We start from the raw sequence: 20,037 nt of genomic DNA, 5'->3' as shown, positions 1-20,037 counted from the left end.
GCCGGACATGGACAGTGCAGCAAAGACTAGGAACACACCTTTATAAACTCATGCATTAATTAAGGTCTGTTATCAGCTAAATATCTGCTTTCAAACGTCATCAGTTCCATAATAATGAAATATTTTACCTGCCAGTATTTGGATGCGCCTATTTGACCTTTTTAATCCCTGGTTTAGGATGTTGGCCAACCCCATTGTTATTTATAATGAATAAAGTGTATGCTTCACTAGGTAGAAGAGACTATGATATTGTATGTGTAAGGCAACATTAGGGTTGACCTTTGTAAGACAGGATGTATTAAATACATGCGTTAATATAAATGTACTGAATTGTTTTTATTAAAATAATGGTATCAGATATGAGATTGGCCTACTTTCACATCAAGCTTTTTGACTTTTGCTGCATCTCAACTTTTGATCTAGATTAAGCATATTTGACTGTCAAGTTTGCACATTTTACAAAGCAAACTCAATCCCTATACAGTAGAGAGGTAAAATGATAACCCTTTACTGCATCAGTATTTCTAAGAAAGCTCTAAACTGTAGGAGAGGAATGTAAAACACATGATATGCTGATATGATATAATGCAGTACTGTGCTACTTATAACCCAGTATCTAAAATTGGTTTCACAGTGACAAACTACAACTTTAAAATGTGCTTAAATGTATAAATTAGGGATAAAAAAAGGACAAAATGATATTCTACAAAAATGTAATACTGTTAAAAGTGTACTTTTGATACTTTAAGTACATTTAGCCTATGATACTTTTGTACATTTACTTGTAATGTAGTATTTTAAGACCTAACTATTTACTGTTTTACTTGAAGGATTTGAGTACTTCTTCAACCACTACTGTATTGATAGTATACTGTAAAATCATCCAAAAGTAGGAATTGGTTTCTTACTGTAGTTTTCCAAAGCACGTCAGACATGTATGCTATTTTACACAGATGTTGACAGCAGAATACAACCTTATAATGAAAGAAAGTGACTCAGCTCAGGGCGGGCCAATGACCGAAAGCAAAATGCACACTCATGGGGCTTCTTGCTGTTGCTGTTTATTTCCCAGGCAGACAGTGCTAATGTGCAGATGGCTGATTCAGACTTCTCAGGAGGACATCTGGTTGGATTGCACACATCAAGGACAGCTTTTCCCACATCCAGTTTAACTGTCTGCAGGCCTGCATGTTTGGCTTTAAAAGCAATGGATTCATTCAGTCTGAAAACTAATGTTCTCTTGTTACAACATTGCATTGTCATAACTGCAGTGGTGTAATGACTCATGTACTGTACTTAAGTACAATTTCGATGTACTTGTACTTTAAGTGAGTATTTTCATGTTATGCAACTTTGTACTTTTACTCCACTACATGTATTTAACACCTTTAGGTACTTAAAAAGGTAAACAACATAATCAACACTTCAATTAGACTTTAGTTACACCTGAGGTAAATTCACATTCTACCCTGCAGTAAATAAAGTAATCACATTTAGTTCCACCTTTAGCATCTTTGATAAACACACCAATAATTATAACCAATACATAGATGATTCTGAACTGGGTCAATCTGCAGAATTAATATTTGTACTTTTGGTACTGTAAGTATATTTATATGCAAATACTTTTGTACTTTTACTTGAGTAACATCTTCATTGCAGGACTTTTACTCATTACTGAGTATTCGTACTTGGTACTTCTACTTTTACTCAAGTAGATGATGAAAATACTTCTTCCACATCTGCATAACTGATAGAAAGCAAGTTAAGGAATAGTAAGGGGTTAAAATAAATCGAAAAGCATGGGAGAAGAGCAGAATAAAGTGTGTTTACTAACTAGTTTTCCCATAAGCATTAACCAGCGGTGACTTGAATACTTGCCTGCCAACTGTTTGATTGGCGAGCTGCTTCATCCGATTGAATTGCTTCTTCATTTTGGGTCCCTTTGGCAGCTTTTCTTCCCAAATTACGTTTTAAATCCGGGCTTTTGGTTGGTCATGAAGGGCCTCTCCCTTTCCTTTTTAATTCCCCAAACTGTCGCTATGACAGGAGAACACAAGCAGGAGCCATTCAAAGCCAATTAAAAATAGTTTGCAGCCTCGCTAGCCCCTAAACTAGCCTTCCCGTTCCCGAAGGCATGATCCGGGATCCTCCTTTTTTGTGCCTTTCCGTGCATTAAAGTCTTCGGGTAAACCGTGCGTAACTTTCACTGGAGGGTTTTCATAGCTCCCCCTCGGTGGCTTGTTTTGGTGTTGACCCGTTAGCCGACGAGCTAACTGTTACTGAGCTGATAATCCGTCCGTCGGCCGCTTTTTCTTTCCCAGAGTGAAGTGCAGCAGCAGCAGCAGCGGGGCTCACCTCTGCCTCTGCCCGCTCAGAGAGGGAGGAGGGCGGCAGGAAGTCACGTTGGAGCACCACCTCCCCCTAGACATCGACTGGAGAACATATGGAGCCCTGCACTGTGCACAAAAAGAAAAAGTGCTTTTAGGGAGAAAAATTCCTTTGGAGCTCTAACCTAATGTAAAAAAAAAAAGCCTGTTCTGCAAAAGAATTAAACAACATTTTTTTTTTTTTAAACACACTTTTGGGTTCAGTGATGCAAAAAAGACTGTACTACTATAAAAAAAAATACTTTTATTAAAAAAATACTGAATTTGGAGCTCTTGATGCAAAAACCCGGTACTAGTGCTTTTAATAAAAATACTGATTTTGGAGCTCTAAACTAATGTAAAAAAAAGCCTGTCCTACAATCAAATTAAACAACTTTTATATACAAAAAAACATACTTTTGAGTAATTAACTGATGAAAATCGAGTGTACTACAATAAACAAATACTTTATTAAAAAATACTGACTTTTTAGAAAGGCAAGGCAAGTTTATTTATATAACACCTTTCAACACAAGGCAATTCAAGGTGCTTGGCTGTGCAATGATGCAAAATAACCTGTACTTCAACAACCAAAAAACGACTTTTATTAAAAGAATATTGACTTTGAAGCTCTGGACTGATGTAAAAAGCCTCTCCTACAATGACATAAAACTACTGTTAGAAAGCCTCTACTTCAAAATTAAACAACTTTTATCTAAAAATACAGACTTTTGAGTTCTTCACTAATTACAATACAGCCTTTAATGGAATAAAATAAACTTGCTTCAGATGTTGGAGTACTGCATCGATGCTAAATTGTCTTCCTTTAAATCCGATGGTTTAAATGTAAAGTACCAGAGAATTCATTTGACTGGAAACAGCATTAGTAAAACCCCACTTCCTTTTTGCTGAGAAGGCAATAAGGCTAGACGGACTCCTAATGGTATTCAACTTCGGTAACTGATAGCATTCAAATGACTCGGACAGGCGTCTTTCAGAGGCCAAATGCATCAGATCGAAGTCACAGTTAATGATGCCTTTCAGCTGGATGTCAATCTAAATTTAAATATTGCAACGTCAGCTTTAAGACATTATTGTAAAAACACATGTTGTGTACAGCCATGATGTTTAACAGTCGATAAAGCACATAGCACTTTGTTTCTCCATGAGAGCTGAGATCTTTGCAGCTGAATGGTTTCTCACCTTTATTGATATCTAAATAGATGCTAAAGTTTCGTATGTCTCTTTTTATACATGCTGCAGGTTTCAGACACACTGATGCCACAAAGAACATCTCAATTATCTGAGTGACACCCTCAATGACATTGGCTTTATAATAGCAGGATTGCCCCCCAACAACATATGCGAGGAAATGTTGCACAATGCCTTAGATTCCATATTCCACATGGGAATTGATGAAAGCACCATTTTATTGTTTCCCCCTTTTGTAAATCCCCTTTTTTAAAACTCTTCAAAGCGAGATATTATTTCACTTTTATCATTCTGGCTGTATTCACTAATCTCCAGAATGAAACAGATGAAAGTGATCAGCTGATTGTGGTGCCTCTTTTCAGGATAATAATCAACCGGGCCTCTATCCAACCAAAAGATGAGGCTCAGTGCAAAACACAGAACATCAGATTAAGAATCCTATAATGCAGAGAGTGCACTCTAGGTGAAATACTTCACAAATTCAAATCTCAACCACCAATGTAGAAACAGAAAAGACAACAACAATGTGAAAGGGACTGGAGACATGTTATTTTATTTACATTACATTGCATTTAGCTGACGCTTTTATCCAAAGCGACTTACAGTAAGTGCGTTCGACCAACAAAACACAAACTTGAAGAAAACAGAATCATATAAGTACATCAGGTTTCATAGAGCTAAAACATTTCAAGTGCTACTCAACTGGCTATAGATAAGCCAGTCCTTCATTAGTATATAAGTGCTTTGTAAATAATTATATCGCTCGAAGTGGAGTCGAAAGAGATTAGTTTTCAGTCTGCGCCGGAGGATGTGTAAGCTTTCTGCTGTCCTGATGTCAACGGGGAGCTCATTCCACCATTTATTTAATCGTTTACATTACATGTTAGACGACTTACATACATTCAGTACTGTGGGCAATCCCCACAGGAGCAATTTGAGGTGAAGTGTCTTGCCCAGGGACACAACGACATGCTGACTGCAGTGGGACTTCGAACTTGCTACCCCCTGGTTCGAAGTTCCGCACACTATCCACTGAGCCACAGCCTTTATTTAGCGGGGACATTGCACATTAATGAACACTAAAAACAATAAAACGTGTCAAACGTAAATATGCCAGATTTAGCTTTGAGCTAATTTCCATCCGCAGTCCCTCACATAAAACATTTAAGAAAATGACATTTTACAAACATAGCAAGAACACATACATGATATGCAAAAAGTGCAAAAGAGCAAGAGCAGCATAAACAAGTATTTATCACATGGTAATACAATATAGCAGCAACGACATATAAAGTGCAAGAGATGATACAAGAGCTACCTAAAGTGCAAGAGGAGATACCATGTGTTAAAGTGCATTTAGCGGTGATTGCGTCTGTTTGTTTCTTAAACATTCTTTGAGTTGACCTTTGAAACTATTGAGAGTGGGACAATCCCGTATCTTAGTTGGGAGGCTATTCCACAAAGAGCTGCCTTTAATGGAAAGGACATTTTGTCCAAAAGTGGTCCGTCTGCGGTGGACTTCACAGTCTCCTCTAGTTTCTGACCTAGTGCAGCATCCAGTGTGTTTTTTGTGGATGAATTCCCCTACGGGAGGGGGGGCAGTCCATGTAAACATTTATAAATAAAGCACATACTTTCAAAAGACTTAAAAGGGTCAAATAAAGAAATTATTTTTTTCAAGGATGGTGCAGTGGTGGTATGAATATGGCTTTCTGTCATGTTGCAGAGAGGGTTGATGTACGCCTGCTGCAAATATGGGCACTATGGCTACTGATTTTAGAATTATTAACATTATTCCTTTTGTTTATTTTCTATCTTATGTTATGCCTTCAATGTATTCCGTTTATCTTTCTTTTTCTAACCCTTGTTTGTAATGTAATTGTCCATTAGTTATACCTTCTTTTCATGATCATTTTATTCTATATTCTCAAAGAGTAAAGCATTTTGTGTGAAAGATTCTACAAATAATGTTTATTACTGTAAGTGAAATTGGGGTTTACTTCATACATTTTCATTGTTGTTTACTTTTGCAGGGTTTCTTTTATTCTGAACATATCAACCGGAAGTGTTTACCATCTGGTCGGAAGTGCTCATTCATTTCTTGCTGCGAGTTGTTATTAGCCTGCAAAATATTACTCCCTCGTTAAATATCGCTTATTGTTATTCAACTAATACATTGTTTATTATACGAAAGTACTTGAGCAACCCGACTACGTTCACAGCTTTTTTCTTCTTCTTCCTCGTTTTTATTAAACAGCCCCACCTGTCAAAAAAGAGCTAGCCAGTTAGCTTGTGGCTAAGTTAGCCCTTGTTAAACAGGTGGACGAGCTGGTGAACGCTTACAGTTTTAATGTTAAAAAGTTAACTTTAGGACTAGAATCGCCAATGGCAGCTCGGCAGCCTTACATAGACTCGGACACTTCTGATGAAGCAGTGAGGGCGACCTGTGACGATGCAACGATCTGCAAAAGGTAACATGTGCAGCTTTCATTATTTAACATGCAATCAATGACCATTTAATAGGTGAGTAGTATAGGATACAATGCATATGCACGAATATTAACTAACGTGTCTTATTGCTAAATGTTCTCCTTGGCTCGCAACATTTTGACACTGCGTAGATAGCTTACAGTCTGCTGCCCATGGTTTATCATGGGAATGGTCTGAGATATGGATCAGAACATATAGTATGAACAGTGGTAGAACAAATATATACAGATCCTCTAAAAGTACGTATACCACACTTTGAACGTACTATGTAACAAGTAATAGTCCTGCATCTCAAACCTTTAGCCAAAGGTAGGAATGCATTGTGAAGTATAATGTTCCCTGTCAGTGTTTTAAAATTATATATGAATATTGGATTCATATTGTTGACGCATTAATGTGAATGGTACTGCTGTAGATGTTTATGGTTGTGCTACATTTGAATCATGTTAGTTTAAATCACATAAACGCATCATACTGAATAAGATCATCACATCTCTGTTGTCTCTTAAAAGTAATCTTCTCATGAGCTCTGGAAACTTCACATTTCTCAATAAACACTTTATCTTTCAGTTTATCAGGAATATTCAAAAGCAGCACATCTGGAGGTACATTGTTTTCACTGGACAGGAAGGGGATATCAATGTCAGATAAGTGTAGTGAGGTAAAAGTCCTGCATGTCCTAAACAACTGCATTTCCCCACTGGGATTAATAAAGCTCCATTTTATCTTTATCTTTATGTAATGGAACAGAAGCATAAAGCTGCATGAAAGGAAAATGCTTATGGAAAGTACACCTTACTCGAATTGCACTTAAATAAATACTTGAGTAAATGTACTTAGTCACCACGGGTATGGTGCACAAAAAATAATAATATGTAGGGGTTTAAAATTCAACAGAGCCAGTTCTTGATCCTTAGAGTTCATATTCAAGGGGGTACATTGAATAAATAATAATACTACTTAATACCTAATCATCGATGCCATCTACTAATCAAATGTCTAATTGTGTTCTAGGTTTGCTTCCAGTAAAAGCTACTGGAAGGATCCTTATATACAGTATTTTGTAAGATCTGTAGGGGAGCGGAAGGCCCCTGAAATCAACAGAGGTGAGCCATGAACTCTCATTTTACACATTGTTTTCTTAATTGGAAGTAACTCATTAGCTAAGTGAACATGTCGTTACGCCGGGATCCTGAGTCGTGGCTGATCCTGTTGCTGTGGTCGTGTGTCCTGGATCCTCTATCCTGAGTCCTGGATCCTCTATCCTGAGTCCTGGACTTCGAGTCGTGGCTGAACCGGTCTCTGCGGTCCTGCCTGACTCTCATCACACTACTTCCCTGATGGCTCCCGCAGGATTGCTGACATCCTCTTGGATTCATCTTCTTATTACAGACACATGCATTTCCAAACATTTGGTCTACCTGTGTTGTAAATGTATTATCTCTTCGATTTACACACAGCTTCTATTGCACGTCTGTCCGTCCTGGGAGAGGGATCCCTCCTCTGTTGCTCTCCCTGAGGTTTCTCCCATGTTCCCCTTTAAACTGTGGGGGTTTCTCTGGAAGTGTTTCCTTGTACGATGTGAGGGTCTAAGGACAGAGGGTGTGGTATTGTCATACTGATATTCTGTAAACACTGTGAAGTCCACTGAGACAAATTTGTGATATTGGGCTATATAAATAAACATTGATTGATTGATTGATTGATTGATTGATTGATTGATTGATGTGGTGCATGCTCCAATTCAAAGCCAGAGAGGGTCTGAGAAATGTCTTTCTTTATGTGATGTTGCCCCGGCATGTGTTGTTATGAGCTCATCCCCCTCTCTCTTTCAACAGGTTACTATGCCCGTGTTCAGGGAGTGAACCATCTCCTGGACGCGTTCCTCAGGAAGACGCAGTGCGACTGTCAGGTGATCAACCTGGGAGCTGGGCTGGACACCACCTTCTGGAGACTCAAGGTTTGCATCATGTAGTGTTCATTTCGTTGACTAAAACTATGACGAAATATGTTCGTCAACGACCTTTTTTTCCATGACTAAAACGAGACGATGACGAGACGGCACCAACGGCAGTGAGTAAACGGTAACTGTAACAAAATCAGCATGCAATATCGTTGACGAAAAGTGACGAGACGAAAATGTAATTCAGTAAATAAAAACTATGCCAAAATCTCTCTTTACTTTCGTTGACGAAAAATGAGGAGACGAAATATTATCAAAGATAACGTAACATCTCTGATAGTCCGTTTTTCTCCCAGCAGTTCCTTTACCGGTGCTGCGGCCGGGCAGCAGCTGTGTGTCTGTGCTGCGCGTGGCGGTACATTTGAATTACACCGGGCAGCAGCACAATATGAACTGTCAGGAAGACTCGGATCTAACTCATTGTCTAACTAACCTTAGTTAACAGAAAACAAAATGGCAACAACAGGCCTTGGTGGTCGCGTTAACCGATTACCCCCCGTCCGTCCGTCCGTCAGCGCGAGTGAGTGATGAGTTGTGTACAGACTGACAAAAAGTAGACTAAAAATAATTAGTTGTCTTTGACTAAAATGCTTAGACTTTTAGTCGACTAAAATTTGACCAAATAAAAATAGGATGAAGGTGACTAGATATGACTAAAACTAAAAAGGAAATTGAACACAGGACTAAGACTAAATAAAAAAATAGCTGACGAAATGAACACCAGCATCATGGCTCAGTGCTAAACTCTGGTCTAAATGTGACTCCCCATTGCTCTCATGTTGCTTTCAACTCTGTATTTAGTTTAACCCTTTAACCCGGGTTTAGGGACATTTTAGGCTTTCTCTTTTGAAATATTTATCCAAAGGTAACAAGTGGGAGATTTCTTAATAATCTGACATTACTCAAAAAATATATTGTTTTTTTATTCATAAAAATAAAAGGGTCAAAATAAATGTATATTATTGTATCGGAAACATTTATTTGTAACTTTAGTATACAGATTAATGTGTGTTAATTAAAGTGTGCTTGTGTGTTATAGGATGAAAACCTCATGCCACGGAAATTCTTTGAAGTTGACTTTCCTACAGTTGTGGCCAGAAAAATACACAATATCAAGTAAGACAACCATGCTATTATTATCATTAGAAGATCAGATTATAAAATCTAATGTTACATGCATATTAATAAGAACAATGTCCTTAGGTGGTTAGTATGGCAGTCTTTATGAGGACGAACACTAGGAAGCCTGACTGTGATGTTTTTGTTCCCTTCTCTAGCTTTGGTATGCAATGTGGCGTCAAAGACTGTAGAGGGCGGCAGAGATTCATTTAAAACTGTTCAGAGTAATCCAGTGTGTTAAGACTGTTCTCATTACATGTATGCACGATTCCATTTTATATAACATAAAGTATATTATGTGTAGAAAATGACTATCATTATTCACAATAAGCTTCACATAATTTAACCAAAGAATGTATAGGGCTGTTTTATTTGACTACATATAGTGAGGAACATTCTGTGTATTTTTACATCGGTAAAGATTATATGAACTAGTAATCTGAACATACATATGTTGCTTTTTAGCTATATAGATAGTGTATCCGGTCAAATGTGTTATTGTAGTGCAGCTTAAGGTTTATTGGTGATCCGCACTTTATGAATTATAATGCTGTTTTTTTATTAGGACGAAGCCACCCCTGTCAAAACCCCTCATCGAAACCCACTCAACAGACTCCTTACTGCTAGGTAATGACCAATAAATTACACTCATTCCATACAAATATTTTGTATTTTAGGTCAGAAAATATACGCGTCTGTCCCGTATTGTTTCCATTCTTCACAATATGGTGTTTGTGTTTCAGATGCCCACAGCCTGGACTCAGACCGGTACTGTATCATTGGAGCTGACCTCAGAGACATCTCTAATCTGGATGAGAAACTGAAGAAGTTCCAGCTTAATCCAGAGTATGTGAATTCATATATTTCCTCTCTTAGTTTCATCCCAATATCACGCTTCATACTGAGCAAATGATTTAGTTTTTGAAGAAATAATTCAACTTTAGGATTTATTTTGATGTAAGAAGACTCACTCTAATAATAATAATAATCCTTATATTTATTACAGCGCTTTGTCAATGACTCTCAAAGCGCTCCGTACACATACATATCAGACATACATGTAATGGTCATGTACTGTGGACAATACCCACACGAGCAAATTCAGGTGAAGTGTCTTGCCCAGGGGGGTCAAACTCAATTTCATCGCGGGCCACATTCGCATAAAGGTTGCACTCAAAGGGCCGGTTGTAACTATATAAATATATAATATATATATAAAATAATGTATTATATTACATTATTGGCTCTGAATTGGATTATTATTGGATAGGATAATAACTTAGTAATTAATTACGTCTGAAAGCAGAAGTCCAGGGCAAATAATTGCAACTCTCTTCAGTGTGCATGTCACAAAACGAGATGCATTGTGGGACATGTAGTTTATGGGCAACCTACTTCTGTAAAGTAGCATGTAACCGTATAATAAACATATTATATTCTTTGCAAGCTCTTGCGGGGCCACAGAAAATGAAGTTGCGGGCCGGATTTGGCCCCCGAGCCTTGAGTTTGAGACCCCTGGTCTTGCCCAAGGACACAACGGCTTTACAGACGTAGCGGCGGGCGGGTTTCGCCCCCTTGATCTGATAATCAATGCACAGTGCACGGCGCCACACCGCCCATCTTCACACCTCAAAGTCATCAAGGCGCTTTACAAGTACACATTGATATCATACATGTACTGTGGACAATACCCACAGGAGCATCTTCGGGTGAAGTGTCTTGCCCAAGGACACAACGGCCTGACGCAGTGGTGGCGGAGGCGGGTTTCGAACTGGAGTTCCCCAACGCCCCCTTGATCTGATGATCAGACGCACAGCCCACTGCGCCCTGTCAGTTAGTTTCCCCATCATGTCTTTAGAAATCCAAGACTTGGAGCTTATCTCTGTGTTACCTCTTGTTGAGTAACACTAGATAACACAGTGACTGTACTGAGTGTCTGCAGGGCTGAATGTAATGTTTGACGTCAGGAGCTTGATTTGAAAGGAAACACCACAGATACTGCATGTTTTGAGTATCAAACACTCATCCTAAAATATTACTGAATGTGCTTCTTCGAGGAGAGGGGTAGCATGTTTTGCAAACCATGTATTTATTGAAGTTTGGGATAGTTTTACCATTGTACAAACTATTTGAATTCACTTTTACTGCCATGGATTTAGTTATTTGCAATGGAGAAAGCTAGCAACTAAACTGTTTTGATATTGAGTTAAAAAAATAATAATGGTTTTAGGTGGAGTACAGTATCATTTTATGGCTGTCAGTGGACAGAGCTACTTGTTTGTTATAGTACTTGGATGACAGACATCCTTCTTTATATGATGGGATGTTTTCTTTGGTCCTCCTATCCCTTAACACACTGTCGTACATTCATCTATCTATTGGAAGTTTCACTGAGAGGGAGGCTTCTCTTCTTCAGGAAGCTGCCGGATGTGATCGTGTGAGTTTAGGCCTTTTTATTAGTCTTTGTTTTAAAGTGCGGGTCATCACTTTTTGCCTTCCCGCACTTAATGTTGTGAAGGTGTACGTAATATACTTCTGGGAAACAAATAGATTTGAGTGCAAGTCGTTTTTAGGTCATAGATTATAGAGGTCTCCTTGTCCGTTAATCAGTAAGATCTTTCAATGAAATTCAGTGGAAAGGAAATGACTTTTCTGTCTCTCCTGAGCCATTAATGTTTTAAACAATGAAACATTCCAGCTAATCAAATCAATATGATTTATATCAAACAATATCAGAACGAACACATTTGTCTCAGGGGTTTTTATAGACTGTACCTCACACAACTCATTAAGACTCTTGCTTGGGAAAACTCCCTAAAAGAAAATCCCACTGTCAAAAATCTTGGAGCTGGGCGTGTCTGAAGCTTGGCGATTTTTTGCGAGCAACCAATCACATGAATCTCCCGCTCCCGACATACAAAGCAATAGCAATGTTAAAACGAAGTAAACTGGATATAAACTCTCCAAACAGGCGAAAAAACGATCAGTTTCACCCACTGTCTCTGCCACCTCCCTCCATGCCTGGTTCCTCCGGTTTGTATCCAGGTAAATGGTTCTGGTCGTAAAGAACTGGGTGATTTGCTACCGTAATATCTCGTTTGGAATATGAGGAAATGAACTGCGGTCTGGCTCTCCCAGCTTGCACGCGGTTTGATTGGCTGCGCTTGCACTGGCGGGATTTGCATAAACGGGATTTGATTGGCTGATGCCAAGCATATGCCGATAAACGCTCGTGATGCTTGCAAAGCCATGACATGCTCCCCACAATGCAGTTCGGCGAAGATTAAAAATCTTCTACGTCACCCCATTCAAGTGAATGGACGAAGCGTTGAAAGCATTTTTTGATGCCTGTAGTGTAGATGTACCGTTACTCTTATCTTAGCCAAAGTGTAATGTATTCATGAACAGTTTTACGAATACTGGCTCTTATCTTAGCTAACTATAGTGTAGAGAATATAGAGTTCTAACACCTTGATGCATATCTGGATCCAGATAACATAAATTGAAGCACATTTCGAGGCTTGTCTGGCAGAATCACAGTGGTTTCTAGTATTGTTGCGGTGGTTAAGTGTGTTGCTGCTCTTCCAGATTACCCACATTGCTGCTGTCGGAGTGTGTGCTCGTCTACATGACGCCCTCGCAGTCCTCCAATGTCGTTCACTGGGCTGCAGAGACCTTCCCCACCGCCATGTTCGTCAACTACGAACAGGTGAACAAAACAAACGTCTTTTAAAGGTCCCCTGTTTTTCATCAATCATGTCTCTGAAGTGTTTGGCTCCAAACACCAAACAGATCATTGCAGCATTACCCATAACCCCCTCTGTTTCAGCCCTGTTTCCAAAGTGCTGATTCTCTGTCTGTTACTTTAGATGAAAATAGGGAGCCCCTCCCCACGCCCCTCTGAGAGAGATTCGGTTAAAAAGAACACAATAGGCGCTTTCACACCGCAGTACTTTTCCCACAAAGGTTCCTGAGAACTAAGTCACTCCACCGCTCCCATGTTTTCTTTTGTGTTGCCATAAGTTACTCTCTCTGCGTTTCTGCGCTGGGCTAATGCTAATGCTAATGCTAATAATGCTAATGAGAGGATAATAAAGTGGCGGCTTCACAAAACCTTTCGGGAGTTTGACGGGGCGTGGTTTGCAATCCGCCCAGCCAATCAGACATAGGAACCTTTTTCTCCCACGAAAGTCCCTGCTCTCTAGCGGGGACGGAAAAGGGGGGAAAAAGGTTCTGATTAACTCATTTTAGTCTCTTTTTGGTGTGAATGCGACATTTCGGAACTATATCTGAACTAAAGTGGGAAAAGTACTGCGGTGTGAACGTGGCTAATGGTGCTCTAGGAGAAGATTCAGGTGATAGGTGATAGGTGGGGGGGGTTACCTTGGTTGCTGATTGGCTAATGGTTACACAAGCCAAAAAACTGTTATGACATCATAAAGTGGCCAAAATCTGATCAGCTCATTTTCAGACAGGTTTTTATGTACATCAGGACAAAAAGAGAAAGAATCTTTTTTCCTGAAACTTTCAGAGTCTCTTTCCACAGAGGGGACATATGTTGATGTAAAAGAGATATGAAGAAGAGGAGACATGAAGAAGAGGGGACATATGTTGATGTAGAAGAGACATGAAGAAGAGGGGACACATGTTGATGTAGAAGAGACATGAAGAAGAGGGGACACATGTTGATGTCGAAGAGACATGAAGAAGAGGGGACACATGTTGATGTAGAAGAGACATGAAGAAGAGGGGACACATGTTGATGTAGAAGAGACGTGAAGAAGAGGGGACACATGTTGATGTATAAAAGACAGGAAAAAGTGGATTTTGCATTCGGTGACCTTTAAACTGCAAAAGAAAATGTAGTTTGCTTCTGTTATTCACCGTACACAAGCATCTTGGTTTTCTATAGAATGGTCTTTGAATAGACAAGTGTGTGTGTTTGATGTTTGCAGGTGAACATGAGCGATCGATTCGGCCAGGTGATGATCGAGAACCTGCGGCGTCGCCAGTGCAACCTCGCAGGAGTCGAGGCCTGTCAGTCTCTGGACACCCAGGTAACATCCAAACTCAATATTTCACAACAAAAAGTCTCAGAGGTTTAACTTCTGAAGGATTATTATGAGCTGTAGTGAGGCTAGTAATTCAGGTCAGAAATGTAAGATTCTTTTGATGTGCTAACGTTGGAAAGATACAAGATTGCATTTTAAGGCCATTAGTTCACGAAGAAATGTATCTTTATATTAAGCTAAACTCATTAACAGATCATATGACTCCTATGGAAACGTTTTTGCCTCCAATCAGAATCATAAAACTCTTTGGCCTTCCGACGAAAACGTACTTGATATTTGGTTAATATGATCTAAATGTGTATTTGACTGTGTTGTTTGCAGAGGGAGCGGTTTCTTAAGACAGGCTGGGAGCAGTCTGATGCTCTGGACATGATGACGGTCTACAGTATGCTGCCCCAGGACGAGGTGGCAAGGTGAATTTTTAAAGTTTGAGTGTTGCAGAATTATGTCATGTGTCAGTGGGGAAAAGCCTCAAACGCTTCAACCATGCATTAATACAACTGAAAGAAAGACACAAACACTGAAAAGAACATTATGAGCATTAATAAACTAGTATGTGTTGCAGGGTTTTGGATTTATAACCTATTCTTGTTACGTTAAAGAGTATAGTGTGTCTTCAATTGATCAATTTGATAAAGCCCTTTGTCCTGTGCACTAACAAAGCACTACATAATTGCAGCCCTTTAAAGTTATTTTTTCTCTTTCTGTGGATATAGTCTGATACAAATGATCACATTTCTGAACAGATTAAATATTTAGAACTTATTTTGCTCTTTTTCAGGTGTATATCAGTATGTAGTGTCTCTACTTTAAAGAGTCCTCTCCTGCTGATGTTCAGGTGTATATCAGTATGTAGTGTCTCTACTTTAAAGAGTCCTCTCCTGCTGATGTTCAGGTGTATATCAGTATGTAGTGTCTCTACTTTAAAGAGTCCTCTCCTGCTGATGTTCAGGTGTATATCAGTATGTAGTGTCTCTACTTTAAAGAGTCCTCTCTTGCTGATGTTCAGGTGTATATCAGTATGTAGTGTCTCTACTTTAAAGAGTCCTCTCCTGCTGATGTTCAGGTGTATATCAGTATGTAGTGTCTCTACTTTAAAGAGTCCTCTCCTGCTGATGTTCAGGTGTATATCAGTATGTAGTGTCTCTACTTTAAAGAGTCCTCTCCTGCTGATGTTCAGGTGTATATCAGTATGTAGTGTCTCTACTTTAAAGAGTCCTCTCCTGCTGATGTTCAGGTGTATATCAGTATGTAGTGTCTCTACTTTAAAGAGTCCTCTCCTGCTGATGTTCAGGTGTATATCAGTATGTAGTGTCTCTACTTTAAAGAGTCCTCTCTTGCTGATGTTCAGGTGTATATCAGTATGTAGTGTCTCTACTTTAAAGAGTCCTCTCCTGCTGATGTTCAGGTGTATATCAGTATGTAGTGTCTCTACTTTAAAGAGTCCTCTCCTGCTGATGTTCAGGTGTATATCAGTATGTAGTGTCTCTACTTTAAAGAGTCCTCTCCTGCTGATGTTCAGGTGTATATCAGTATGTAGTGTCTCTACTTTAAAGAGTCCTCTCCTGCTGATGTTCAGGTGTATATCAGTATGTAGTGTCTCTACTTTAAAGAGTCCTCTCCTGCTGATGTTCAGGTGTATATCAGTATGTAGTGTCTCTACTTTAAAGAGTCCTCTCCTGCTGATGTTCAGGTGTATATCAGTATGTAGTGTCTCTACTTTAAAGAGTCCTCTCTTGCTGATGTTCAGGTGTATATCAGTATGTAGTGTCTCTACTTTAAAGAGTCCTCTCCTGCTGATGTTCAGGTGTATATCAGTATGTAGTGTCTCTACTTTAAAGAGTCCTCTCCTGCTGATGTTCAGGTGTATATCAGTATGTAGTGTCTCTACTTTAAAGAGTCCTCTCCTGCTGATGTTCAGGTGTATATCAGTATGTAGTGTCTCTACTTTAAAGAGTCCTCTCCTGCTGATGTTCAGGTGTATATCAGTATGTAGTGTCTCTACTTTAAAGAGTCCTCTCCTGCTGATGTTCAGGTGTATATCAGTATGTAGTGTCTCTACTTTAAAGAGTCCTCTCTTGCTGATGTTCAGGTGTATATCAGTATGTAGTGTCTCTACTTTAAAGAGTCCTCTCCTGCTGATGTTCAGGTGTATATCAGTATGTAGTGTCTCTACTTTAAAGAGTCCTCTCCTGCTGATGTTCAGGTGTATATCAGTATGTAGTGTCTCTACTTTAAAGAGTCCTCTCCTGCTGATGTTCAGGTGTATATCAGTATGTAGTGTCTCTACTTTAAAGAGTCCTCTCCTGCTGATGTTCAGGTGTATATCAGTATGTAGTGTCTCTACTTTAAAGAGTCCTCTCCTGCTGATGTTCAGGTGTATATCAATATGTAGTGTCTCTCCTTTAAAGAGTCCTCTCCTGCTGATGTTCAGGTGTATATCAGTATGTAGTGTCTCTACTTTAAAGAGTCCTCTCCTGCTGATGTTCAGGTGTATATCAGTATGTAGTGTCTCTACTTTAAAGAGTCCTCTCCTGCTGATGTTCAGGTGTATATCAGTATGTAGTGTCTCTACTTTAAAGAGTCCTCTCCTGCTGATGTTCAGGTGTATATCAGTATGTAGTGTCTCTACTTTAAAGAGTCCTCTCCTGCTGATGTTCAGGTGTATATCAATATGTAGTGTCTCTCCTTTAAAGAGTCCTCTCCTGCTGATGTTCAGGTGTATATCAGTATGTAGTGTCTCTACTTTAAAGAGTCCTCTCCTGCTGATGTTCAGGTGTATATCAGTATGTAGTGTCTCTACTTTAAAGAGTCCTCTCCTGCTGATGTTCAGGTGTATCTCAGTATGTAGTGTCTCTACTTTAAAGAGTCCTCTCCTGCTGATGTTCAGGTGTATATCAGTATGTAGTGTCTCTACTTTAAAGAGTCCTCTCCTGCTGATGTTCAGGTGTATATCAGTATGTAGTGTCTCTACTTTAAAGAGTCCTCTCCTGCTGATGTTCAGGTGTACATCAGTATGTAGTGTCTCTACTTTAAAGAGTCCTCTCCTGCTGATGTTCAGGTGTATATCAGTATGTAGTGTCTCTACTTTAAAGAGTCCTCTCCTGCTGATGTTCAGGTGTATATCAGTATGTAGTGTCTCTACTTTAAAGAGTCCTCTCCTGCTGATGTTCAGGTGTATATCAGTATGTAGTGTCTCTACTTTAAAGAGTCCTCTCCTGCTGATATTCAGGTGTATATCAGTGTGTAGTGTCTCTACTTTAAAGAGTCCTCTCCTGCTGATGTTCAGGTGTATATCAGTATGTAGTGTCTCTACTTTAAAGAGTCCTCTCCTGCTGATGTTCAGGTGTATATCAGTATGTAGTGTCTCTACTTTAAAGAGTCCTCTCCTGCTGATGTTCAGGTGTATATCAGTATGTAGTGTCTCTACTTTAAAGAGTCCTCTCCTGCTGATGTTCAGGTGTATATCAGTATGTAGTGTCTCTACTTTAAAGAGTCCTCTCCTGCTGATGTTCAGGTGTATATCAGTATGTAGTGTCTCTACTGTGACATGTCTCCATGCTTTAATGTTCAAAAAGTCTTTATTTTTCTCATACTGCCTGTGCTGCAGCACCTCTTTTCACCCTCTGTCTGAAACCACAGCCCAGTCTGCTCTGATTGGTTAGCTGGCCGGCTCTGTTGTGATTGATCTACCGCTTAGAGATGTCCCGCCCCTTAGACTATCACGTACAATGTGTTGGAGCGCTAGCCAATAGGAGTGCAAGTGTTTAAAAGTGATGTCAATATGTCTAGGAAGTAAACACATTTTCCATAGACCATTTACATGCACACAAACCTATATAACAGGAATGGGAAATATCTTAAAAAGCATAATGGGGTGTCTTTAACATATTTATATTATATATTTTATTTACAGAATTGAGCGTCTTGAGTTCCTGGATGAGCGCGAGCTGTTGCAACAACTTCTTCAACACTACAGCATCTGCTGGGCTACCAAGGACAAACTCAAACTGGGTAAAAACACATTTTAGATGACCACTCCATTCAAATGAAACAATGTTAACTGGAAATATGAAATGATGACTGCTCAGCGTCATCTGTGACCACTACGGCGCCATGCTGTCCGTTAGTTTATTTACTTAGACTTACTTATATGTGTGAAGTGTTTTATATTTTTCCACCCATCCTCCCAGTGTGAATGCGTGGAGCGGTCATTAACAAGAACAGGTCATGCTCTGTTTCCTCAGGTCTGTCACAGTTGGCGTTTTGAGTGTTAAACGGCTCCTCTGTTGAACATGCTCTACATGTGTGTGCGCCAAAATCAACAAGTGGAGAAGAAGTACGGAGGGAGACACTGGGAAACAGGAAGTACGATTAATCTCGATCAAGCCCTCTCCTTGGAGCTGTTCCGGTGCAAAAACTCCCGCCATCAGCAGAATGTCATTTGTTGAACGTCCTTTTTAAGTGTCAGAAAATAAGAGAAGGAACCGCCTGAGAACCGTGAAGACGTTTGTGTCTCTACTGTAAAATAGTTCAGGTTTGTTTTATTCATTTGTTTACAGGCAGATGTTGTCTGTGATTGAGCACTTATATAAAAATAGGATTTCAAACCCTGCTCACATGAGTTGAAAATGAATGAAAATATGTTTTCAGATGCCATTTATTTGGCCTTTTCTGTTTTTTCCATGTGCCATTTTTGTTTTATTTATTCATCAATTCTACTTCCAGGATAATTTCAATACAACACATGCAGGTGATAGACCTTAAGAAATGCAATACATCGCAACTAATAGTTCATTTACATTTTCCCGCATTATTTGTTCTATTCTTGCGCCCTGTTTCAAGCAGGAAAAAGGACATGAGGGATTAGTTTGTGAAAGAGTTTTTGATGAAAGCTGGTTAAGTGCAGTTGAATAAAAGCTTTTTGTGTAATGCTGTTTTGGTCTGTTCATTTATTTATTATTATAAACAATTATTACTGATTATCTGCAGTGGGAGGGACAAGCTGACGTCATTAAAAGCTGTATCAATGTTAAAGTCTTTATAGTCATACTGTGTGAACTATAAACTAAACTGTATTATAAGGCCATTACTTCATGGAAGAATCCATCTTTATATTCAGCCCAGATTTCAAAACCGCCTCAATTGATATGTCTTTATTAACAGATTAAATTACTCATACGGGAAAGGTTTGCTTGTAATCAGACTCCTACAACTTTACTGATATCTGTGGAAAACGTGAATAACATTACAGTCGCTGCAATTCTGCAATATAAATATTCGTTAACATATAAGAGAAATGACTCTGTAGGTCAAATGTATGTGAAACATGTAAGTAAACATTTGTAATATAGCAACGTTAAAAAGTAAAAATCTGTATAACTGTAGAAATTATGCTGAAATGCGATAAACGGTATAGAAATACATATTTTGAAGCATAATAAAATTATCGTCTGAATCTGCAGTTTTCTTTATTTCAAAAGAGCTTTGTAGCATTATTCAGACGAGTTTTAGTTCATCAGTCGAAAATGTATTCCATTTGTCTCAGCGCTGATTTGTCTATGCTAACGCTGCTAACTCGATGGGTAAAATGTTTGCTGACATGTTAAATGTAATTGTTGGTACTTTACTTGACTTTTTCCTTCTTTATACCTCAACTCCACTGCTGTTATTTGATGTTACTTTTAAAGTATCAATATAACATTGAGTTAACTGATCAATTAGGATGTTTAGCTTCTTTATTTAGCTAACCAGCAGTAATTAACATTAGCATTAGTTTTCTGACAGAAACTTGTTTTGGTTGACTCCCACC

The 20,037-nt window shown here is 39.0% G+C and overlaps 2 protein-coding genes across 4 annotated transcripts in view; one reads left to right on the top strand and one right to left on the bottom strand.

Annotated features, from left to right (window-relative positions):
• arhgap17a (Rho GTPase activating protein 17a) overlaps positions 1 to 2,404 on the bottom strand; it is a 47,755-nt gene extending 45,351 nt beyond the window's left edge. For 2 of the 3 annotated variants that reach the window (XM_079657564.1, XM_079657565.1), the window contains exon 1: positions 1,882 to 2,403. In XM_079657564.1, coding sequence (XP_079513690.1) covers positions 1,882 to 1,934 — 53 coding nt within the window. In that variant the 5' untranslated portion in view covers positions 1,935 to 2,403. Of the gene's footprint in view, positions 1 to 1,881 lie in introns of all 3 variants that reach the window. The other variant, XM_079657566.1, reaches the window with a different exon arrangement.
• Positions 2,405 to 5,656: 3,252 nt separating this feature from the next.
• On the top strand, positions 5,657 to 19,157 carry lcmt1 (leucine carboxyl methyltransferase 1). The gene is made up of 11 exons (XM_079658817.1): positions 5,657 to 6,052; positions 7,086 to 7,177; positions 7,910 to 8,031; positions 9,074 to 9,150; positions 9,719 to 9,780; positions 9,897 to 9,999; positions 12,742 to 12,862; positions 14,109 to 14,210; positions 14,547 to 14,638; positions 18,142 to 18,239; positions 18,473 to 19,157. Exons 1-11 carry the CDS (start codon positions 5,967 to 5,969, stop codon positions 18,493 to 18,495), a joined length of 978 nt encoding a protein of 325 aa, XP_079514943.1. The 5' UTR covers positions 5,657 to 5,966; the 3' UTR covers positions 18,496 to 19,157.
• Positions 19,158 to 20,037: the final 880 nt, after the last annotated feature.

This window comes from Notothenia rossii, assembly GCF_949606895.1.
Source record: "Notothenia rossii genome assembly, chromosome: 11".
Lineage (NCBI taxonomy): Eukaryota > Metazoa > Chordata > Actinopteri > Perciformes > Nototheniidae > Notothenia > Notothenia rossii.
The sequence above is the reverse complement of the archived record's forward strand: the minus strand, read 5'-3'. Positions and strand labels throughout refer to the sequence as shown.

What these genes read in the sequence shown, in the direction of transcription:
- lcmt1 (XM_079658817.1), top strand. Translation starts at nt 5,967, where the DNA reads ATGGCAGCTCGGCAGCCTTACATAGACTCGGACACTTCTGATGAAGCA. An exon ending in AACAGACTCCTTACTGCTAG is followed by an intron (nt 9,781 to 9,896) that starts GTAATGACCAAT and finishes TTTGTGTTTCAG; the next exon opens with ATGCCCACAGCCTGGACTCA. An exon ending in CCCCAGGACGAGGTGGCAAG is followed by an intron (nt 14,639 to 18,141) that starts GTGAATTTTTAA and finishes TTTTATTTACAG; the next exon opens with AATTGAGCGTCTTGAGTTCC.